The sequence below is a fragment of the Poecilia latipinna genome, unplaced genomic scaffold, assembly GCF_001443285.1.
Source record: "Poecilia latipinna isolate Pla-1442-1.1 unplaced genomic scaffold, P_latipinna-1.0 Scaffold369, whole genome shotgun sequence".
Lineage (NCBI taxonomy): Eukaryota > Metazoa > Chordata > Actinopteri > Cyprinodontiformes > Poeciliidae > Poecilia > Poecilia latipinna.
In genome coordinates, this window is record NW_015112985.1 from 85,230 (window position 1) to 94,477 (window position 9,248).

General features: G+C 34.4%; 1 protein-coding gene and 1 long non-coding RNA gene across 8 annotated transcripts in view; both read left to right on the forward strand.

Annotated features, from left to right (window-relative positions):
• The window catches only part of LOC106949886 (uncharacterized), a 44,176-nt gene extending 43,191 nt beyond the window's left edge, over window positions 1-985 (forward strand). For all 6 annotated transcript variants that reach the window (XR_001425485.1, XR_001425481.1, XR_001425483.1 and 3 more), the window contains one exon: window positions 24-985. This is a non-coding gene — a long non-coding RNA (uncharacterized LOC106949886). The remainder of the gene's footprint in view (window positions 1-23) is intronic.
• A 2,209-nt stretch (window positions 986-3,194) lies between these two features.
• Window positions 3,195-9,248, forward strand: part of LOC106949888 (uncharacterized) — a 23,625-nt gene continuing 17,571 nt past the window's right edge. Inside the window, exons 1-4 of one of the 2 annotated variants that reach the window (XR_001425489.1) lie at window positions 3,195-3,545; window positions 3,625-3,769; window positions 3,999-4,056; window positions 4,772-5,454. Coding sequence is in view for 1 of the 2 variants with exons in the window: in XM_015036433.1 (XP_014891919.1) it covers window positions 6,382-6,448 (67 nt within the window). In the remaining variant the exon portion in view is untranslated. Of the gene's footprint in view, window positions 3,546-3,624; window positions 3,770-3,998; window positions 4,057-4,771; window positions 6,449-9,248 lie in introns of those variants that run through there. The other variant, XM_015036433.1, reaches the window with a different exon arrangement.

Consider the following 9,248-nt stretch of genomic DNA (forward strand, 5'->3'; position numbering starts at 1 on the left):
CAATCTCGTTTGCTCTCTTGCAGGAAGTGCAGGACATTGAGCCGTACAGCGTCTACAGAGAGAACGAACTTTATTTAACGTCCGTAATTCACACCAGCCTGTCTACAAATAATCTGATTGTGATTGGGATGGATAATCCAAGCTCAGGGAGACCTCTATAGACTATTTTATGTTTTAATTTGTGTTTTTCTATGGAGCACTGTAACTGTCTATATTTTAACATCTGTGTATTTTGTTTAAAACTTATTTTCTAAATATTAAGCATTTTTCCATGTTAAAGTAAAGAGAAGACCAGAATAATGTCACATTTCAAACAAGAACCATGTTCTCTTTCTCCCCCAAAGTCTTCTCGACTCGACATGCTGTAATGTAATGGGTGAGGGGTGAGTTTGGGTGTTTCGGGTCGTTTGAACATCGACCACTCAGTCAGGCAGCAGCAGGTGGAAGCGAAGCGTTAAGGCTGACCAACAAATTCTTTCTTCCTGTATGAACTTCCTGTTTTCAGCCGCACAGGCCGCATGGCCTTGTCGCCTGCTGGTGTGAAACTGGAGGTGTAACCCTTCCACATGTCAACTGCAGTGTGCAAATTTTTACGCAAAGATTACTCTGCAAACACCACCACACAGACTTTATTGCATAAACGTGTTGACTTCTGGTCTCTCTTCTTAACTAACTTTACTCTCCTGTTATTTATTTGTATTGGTTGCAATAAGGAAACTGAAAAGATGTAAATATATAGGGAAAAATAGAATTATATTAAAATGTGTTTTTTTTTATTTACCGTATGTTTTTATATGTGTGCATTCATTGCATTAAACTTTTTCTTTTTCTTTTAAATGTCATTCAAACATAGATTTAGAATATTCTTCCAATATGGATCTACTTTAAATGCTCACTACAGTCTGTTCTATCATCTGTAAGCTGGTGATAATTGATCTATTTTTGTTGCATTTACAAGAGACGAGGATTTGATTCTAAGATACTGTAAAAAAAAAAAAAGTCAGAGTTGAAGCTGGAGTCTTTAGAGGAAGAGTCCAAGTTAAGCTGAAAGTCTTCTGTGCAACTAGAGTCTTTAAGAATCAGGGGGAAAGTAGATTATTTGAGTAAATGATTAATGCTTAATAATGAATGTTTCTGGAGAGCATGTGTTCTTAAAAGAAGCACTAGGTTAGTTTGTTTAAAGTCGACCGTCTTGTAGCGTTTACAGTAAGCAGACCACAGACCACAGTTTGAACTGAGATGTGCATATATTTTCCTGTTAAAGGTTGTCTTGATGTGGACATCATGCTGTAATGCAACAATTAGTTTGAGAAGATATGAAGAGTAATTACATGTTTGGTCTCAAGATGAAACTTAAGTTTCAACCAAGAAACTCTGATCTTCAAATGGTAATGTTTAGGCCACAACAGCAAGATACTAAAACTAAAACTAAATATTTTGTGTATTGTACACTTTTTTTTTTTTTTTTTAATCAGGACGGGACAAGATTTCCAAATATTTGCACAGATATGCAGATTCTTTTGTAAAATTTTGCAGTTTTGTGTATAACCGACAGTGTCATCTGCATACATGTTGATATTGTCTGGGAATAACTAGAAAATCATCAACAAAAGGTGTAAAGACAACTGGTCCAAAAAGGGGGCCTTGTGGGACCCCTAGAGGGCAAGAGAGAGTATAAAAGACAGTTTTGTGAATTGGTTGGAAATGCTGTTAGATTTTTCTCAGTGTATTACTTGTAAAATGAATTATAGGACAAGTTTAAATGTATTTGAATTATGTTGTTTGGAAATACCTGAAACTGTCAATAATTTCAGTTTATAGTTTCATGTTGGTAATTATTGTGAGGTGAAAAGAAACTTAAAGTATCTCACTTCTATGTGCTCCAATACCTTTCTTGTGACGTTTTACCTGTTGATCAATTCAATTAGGTTCAAAAGTGCTTTATTGATCCTAAAGGGGGAAATTAAATTGATGTTTAGTAAAAAGTAATGGTAACACTTTATTTGAAGGGGGGTGAATAAGTCTGTCATGACACTTTCATAAATATGACATAACACATGTCATGAACATGAATAAGCCTTCATGAATATTTATGACTGTTGTCATAAAGCAAGACATCATTACTGTTTAAACTTTACCTTTAAGAACATAAAGTTACCTAATTTTTAAAGTGCAATCAGTAATACTTTTATAACAAATTTATATCAGTAATGATTTCTTGGTTAATGTCAAGTTGTCATAAGAAAGACATTTTGAATAATGTCAACTTTGTATTAAAAGTGTCATAATTTACCGAATGACGCTTTATGACAACAGTCATAAATATTCATGAAGGCTCATTCATGTTCACAACAGGTGTTTATGACAGTGTCATGTCAGTCTTATTCACCCCCCTTCAAATAAAGTGTTACCAAAGTAATCAGGTGAAAACAGTTCGGTGTCAAACTTGGTGGAACAACTCAACAAAGCAGCCATAGTCCTGTAGTTACACTTCCGTTTCTGTTTGAATTGGTGGTTTATGTTGCGACAGCCCAACACAATGAACATACAAAAAAAATCACTGTTGCTTGGACATCATGATCTCTGTGGAAATATTTAAGCTCCATTTTTTGCTACTTATTCCATCGTCTCTCTCTCTTTTGGACAGTGAAGGTAACGTAAAGATAACTTTTATTTACATTTATTCTTTTTACATTTTAATGTAAATGCCATAAAAACAAGTCAGGATTTTGGACATTCATTGGTTTTTCTTTATTTTCCAACAACCTTCAGAGATTTTTCAGAGTCATTGATGGCAGCTTTGCTCATTGTCAATGTTCTCTCATTAAGCTTCATGATTTAATCGCCTGATATGGTTTAAAATGAAATTATACCTTGTCAAGACTTATTTTAGAATGGCTCGTCCTCTTAATTTGTTTCATGTGGAAGTTGTGTTCAGAGTTGGAGTTGGTATTTTTATGGATCTTCAAATCAATGTGTATTTCATATTTTTTATTACAAAGTCCCACATTTGTTTCTTAACAGTCTAAATGTGTGCAGTATGGAAAATGTAGGTAAAATAATTGAGAAAAAAAACAATGAGTAAGTATAAACTTCTGACTTTCTTTATTCTGGCATTTACTAAATAAATTTTTTTCATTAATCCTCAAATATTTAATAAAGGCTATGCATCTCACATATTTGTATATCAAAAACAAAAACAAGACTTATTCATTGTTCTTGATTGCCTGCAGTGACTCTTGTGAAAACAGTCGGGAAAGAATCTGATTTTACTGCAATCTGCACCAATGAAACATCAAATATCATCATACTGATCGTGTGTAAGATCAGAACAGAGAGGAACAATGGAGAGGAGTGCAGTCTGTTGTTTAAGGAAGGAGAGGACTTTGTTCATGAGTGTGACTCCAGGTTCTCACTGAAAACCAGGAATCAAACTGTGTTTCTGCACCTGACCAGTTTAACAGCAGCTGATAGTGGGAACTACTCCTGTCAGTGTGCTAATCTTGATGGACCATATTTTCTCCATCTCAGAATCATAGTTAATGGTGAGCACATTTTATGTTGCTTGAATCAAACTTATATGAACTATATATTCTCTAACAATGTTTGTTTTATTTCCAAAAGAGTCGTTTCCTAATGATAATCCAGCAGATGAGGTTTGGAGCCAGTCTGCAGGAGTGACTCTTCCTTCTGCTTTGAGTGCTGCAGTTATCTTGGTTATCATAGTTTCAGTTATTCTGGGATTTATTCACGGAAGACGTCCACATCGGTGAGAAACTAATGCAACATTCATAGTTTCTTCATTTACCTAAATTCAAGCTTCATATCTGAAGCTGCAGATTTTAAATTCACTCACGGTCTTCATCTGTGTCTTTAACATGATTGTTCCATTATCTTAAATCTAAATAGTTGTTTCTTTGAACATATTTTCCTAAGCTCTGCCTCCAGATGTTATTTTAAACTTTCACACTAATCTGGAGTTCAATTTATATTTAAAGCACCTGTTTAAGATCTGAGACATCCGGATCGTCTGTACATGGACCAGCTGCCGCTGTAGTGAGTAGATATCTATATTTTATAAGTTACTATTTTCAGACTGTCACAAAGAAATACAGGAAGAACATGTTTTACTTTAATTCTGTGTAAAACTGTCCCAAAACTTTTGCAGACCATTTTAGATGTTACATCCAGTCATATGTATGGCTCATATTAGTATGAGCCATACAGGCAGACAAGCAGTACCACAAAGTAACATTACAAACACTAGATGGCACAATACCTAAATATAAATAGTGAGTGAATTAACATAAACAATAGTCAGAAACTTCCCTCCTAACCAGCTGCAGATCATTTCCTGTGAAAATTAACTGGAACTGGAAGAAGTTTCTGATTAATTCTGGTTCAATAAACAGATTATTTCAACTCCAGTAAAGGTATAGTGATAAATCCTAATATATATTACATGTACTTTACAAAATGATCACAAGATGGCACTGTTGCGCTTAGCGCGAGAATCTCTAAATCTAGGAACCAAACTGCAAACTGATCTTCTCTGCATTTAAACTGTGAGAAACAACAGTTCAAATGTAAAGACAAAAAATCGATAAGAACTGAATCATTTAATGTGTTACTGTTAAAGCCTGTCTTTTATTAAAGAGATTTAAGAGTTCTTGAAACTTCTTCTCCCAGTGAAACATCAAATGATGTTTCACTTGACTTAGGCTGTTTGCGTGAAGATTTTTACTATATTTTTTTGTTTTTTATTGTTTAGGATGAAGATACCTCAGATAAACTGTACTCAAGCCTCCAACAACAAACCAGAGACATTTACCAAACTGTCTCCTCGGGTCGCCATCAGTATAAAACTGAAACCAAAGTCACTGATGAGCTGGAAAACATGGAAATGACCAGAAATTGTAACATTTATGAAAACATTTTGAACTGAAAATCTGTCTTGATAAATACAACTGAATTTCCTCGTTATGTTGTGCTGTGATAGACCAACATGCAGCATGTTGAAGGTCAGTGTTATCACCTAGTGATGATAATGACCTGCTTGTTTACCATACTGACAAAATATGGTGGTATTATATGAAATCACAACTGTTCTGTTTGTTTTGCATGTTGATCTTAATACAAAAAATCTTTATTTTTTTGTCATTTAACAATTTTTTTTAATTTCTACTTGATTATGCTTTTATGTCATGTTTCTAACACATCTGATGTTTTTCATATGTTCCCTTGATTTTGCTTTAAATGGCTCTAAATTTTACAAATGATGATATATAAATAAATCTACTTCACCTTTGAAAATGATGGACACTGTTTCTACAATATAGCACAATAATTCATAACAGGATCTGATTTCTGTGTTTAGTTTTGTTGTCTTTATAATTTGATTCTGGCTGTCGCTGAAAAAAAAAAAACCCTTAATACCCAGTTATTAAGATGTTAAGAATTAGGAGCAGTAATTTAAGCAGTAAATAATAATAATAATGATATAGCTTATTTAATAGGTGTCTTCCAGAGCACCTGGTATAGAGTAGTAGTGAAAAATTAAAAGCAATAAAAAAAATTAAAGAGCAGTTATGTGGAGATTTGACAGAGATGAGGAGAAAGTTAATGCTCTTAGTGTGACATGTGAGCCCTAACATCACACACTTTTAAAATTGCAAATTGCAAAATTAATCAAAATTTACTATGACCTTAGTCATTATGACCTGAATTATGAGACTTAAAAATGTAACCATAAACAAACTGGAAGACGACATTTAGCCACTTGTTTCTGGCGGCACGTAAAACTTTGGTAAACCTTCATGAATTGTTGCATTTTTCGACCTGGTTGCGAACATGTTTGTGTGAAAGTGTTGCATAAAGAAGCAACGAGGAACCTAACCTACATAAAGCATGACCTTTATTCTTTTTACTGCTCACATTCAAGTTATAAAAGTGTGAAGACCACAAAGCAAACATGACATTTAGATCTCCTAACCCCATATTGTTGCAAAAAAAAAAAAAAACAAGCAGGAAGTCCTGCCTAACATGCTGATAAAGCTTTAATATAAGATGTTAGAGTACAGAAAAATGCAATAATGGTTAATACCAATAGTAGTTCATTGTTATGCTTTTAAGCAAACTAACATTACAAACTGTAATTTGAATTGTGCAGAGATAATTCCTGTTTGTGTTGTCTGTTGTTTCAAAGAAAGGCCGTCATGCAGGCGCATTTCCTTTTGAAAAAAAAAAAAAGAAAGTCACATCCTTTTGTGCCGTTGTGAGAGATGAGAATTTGTGGTTTGTGTCGCCCAAAAAGATTTAAAGGACAGTTCAGGCGGCCTCAGTTCAGTGCAGCAGCAGATTTTGCTGCAATAAGCAGGTTAGATGGATGCAGTGAGATTCAGCCTTTTACTGCTTCTGCCATGTTTTGGCTGCTGTCTGGACTCTGAAGGTAACGTAAAAATCTAATTGTCTATAAATTTAATTTTTAGTTTGTTTTTATCAGAGGTTTTCAATTTCTGTTCAAATATAAATAGATCTGATTTACCTTAAATTCCACTGTTTCTTAAATCTGACTATCTCTCATTCATTGAACTTATCTGTTTGCAGTGACTCTTGTGAAAACAATCGGAAAAGAATCTGATTTCACTCCAATCTGCACCAATGAAACATCAAATATCATCATGATGATTGTGTGTTGGATCAGAACAGAGAGGAACAGTGGAGAGCAGTGCAGTCTGCTGTATAGGGATGGAGGTGACTTTGTTCATGAGTGTGACTCCAGGTTCTCACTGAAAACCAGGAATCAAACTGTGTTTCTGCACCTGACCAGTTTAACAGCAGCTGATAGTGGGAACTACTCCTGTCAGTGTGCTAATATTGATGGAACATTTATTTTCCATCTCAGCATCACAGTTAATGGTGAGCACACTTCCATATTTGTTCTATCAAACTTATAGTAACAATATATTCTCTAACAATGTTTGTTTTATTTCCAATAGCATCGAATCCCGATGAGAATCTATCAGATGACGTTTGGAGCCAGTCTGCAGGAGTCACTCGTCTTTCTGCTTTGACTGCTGCTGTTCTCTTAGTTATCATAGTTTCAGTTATTCTGGGATTTATTTACAGAAGACGTCCACATCGGTGAGAAACTAATGCAACATTTCTTCTTTTATTTACACTTAGGCTTCTCAGCATAAGCTATATTTAAAAAAAAAGTACCTATTCTGTAAAAAAAAAAAAAATCAGGCAAGTGTTACACTGTTTTATTTCCCAACAGAGAGCAACCGGAGTCGCGCATTCATCATGTAGAGGAGGTAATTTATATTTTAAAAATTGATGCATTTTATTTTATTTACACATGCACATTTTTAAGCTTATTCTTCCACGATTTGTTCTCCAGGACGTGACTGAAATCGAGCCGTACAGCTCCTACACTCAGAAGGAAAATTCACTTTATTCAACAGGCATATTGCACAGCTGTCAAATTAATTCTGACTCTACAAATATTGTCTCCTGATTATCTCCTGAATGAACAAATTTACCATCACAATTCTTGGGTATTTGGACTTTTTTTTTTCTTTCGTATTTCAGATAATTTCCTTCTGATTTATTTATGTTCGATGGGTCTTGCCGTATTCGGTTTATTTCTCGTGTTCATTAATGTTGTCATATAAGTTATTTTGTTTTTAGTTTCTTGTATTAGTTTTTTGTGAATTTGGGTTTAGTTCTCTGAGATCACTGTTGATCATTTTCACTTAGCTTGTCGTTTCTCTGAGTTTTAGTTTATCTTCCTGGACTCTCCCTCTGTTCATCTGCCTTCTCTCTGCCTCAGTTGTCATTTTCCACCCCTACCTCTTTGTAAAGACATGTTCATGTGTTCATATAACATATGTATATGTATGTACATCCTTTAACATGTTTCCAGAAACCTCGGCAGCACGTCATTTTTGCATAAACGTCCAAAAACAAATAAGCAAACACAAAGGAAAGTTGTCAGTTTTGGTAATTTGGAAAAAAAAAATAAATCTCCATAACGCTCAACACAATTTTAACAGCGTTTTCATTGTATTTATTCCTCTTCGTTAATATTTATATTGTGTAAAAATAGCTTGGGGTAAACATTTAACGTTGCTTGTTTTTATTTAGTGTATAAAAACACATTGAAAACTTTTTTGAACTGTTCAATGCCACATGAATTTAGAAAAAATCATTAAGAGTCAGTCTTGGTTAGACCATGATCAGCCTTAACCACCTTTAAGCCACATTTAGACATCAGTTGATGACTTGATGGGACATGTTTTCATCTTTCACTTTTTAACCACATTGTTTAGACACAACAACTGGAGCATGGTGTCTGTTCTCTGCCATTTCAAAAAGGGTTTGCAAAATTTTGCAAGTTTGTTACATAACTCTTATAGCTACTTGACAAAACCTCCGCATTATAAACGTCTTTTAAGTTTTTTTCTTAAAAAACAAAACACTTAATGTTGGAACACTAAGTAAATCAAATTTCAAAAAATCTGTCCTCTTCCCATCATACTTCCTGAACTGGTGGTTTGTTTCTGTCTCACCTTCATGTGTCCTAATGTAATCATCTTGCTCATATTTCCTCCTGGATACTTTTATTATAGTATAATTTAATAATTCTATGAAGAAAAATAACACTTATTTAGATGTTATTGTATGTAGATGGAAAATAAAAATACTTCTATTGTACTGCGAGTTTATTTTACTCTACAGGACTCGGAACTTTTTCTCTTTACGGCTCACATTCAAGATTATAAATATGTGAAGACCACAAAGCAAACATGACATTTAGGTCTTCAGTTTTGCTAACCACCTATTTTGCAGAAAACAAGGCAGGAAGTCCCATCAGCCATGACAACATGCCGTTATGCCACCGGCTCTGTTGTGATCTAAGAGGTGATGATACATTAAAATAAATTTCTTTAATTTTTAATATAAGTAATAATTTGAATTTTAAGTGAACTTTTGACCCTTTATGACGTTCAAACTGTAACGATGCGATGGGCAAAGATAATTCAGGTTTGTGTTCTGTTGTTTCACAGTGAAGTCGTCATGTAGACGCGTTTCCCTTTCAGAAAAAGTCTCACATCCTCTTGAACCACTTTGAGAGATGACAATTTGTGGTTTGAGTCGCCCAATAAACGTTCAGAGGACAGTTGAGACGGCCTCTGTTCAGTGCAGCAGCAGATGTTGCATCGATAAGCAGGTGAGATGGATGC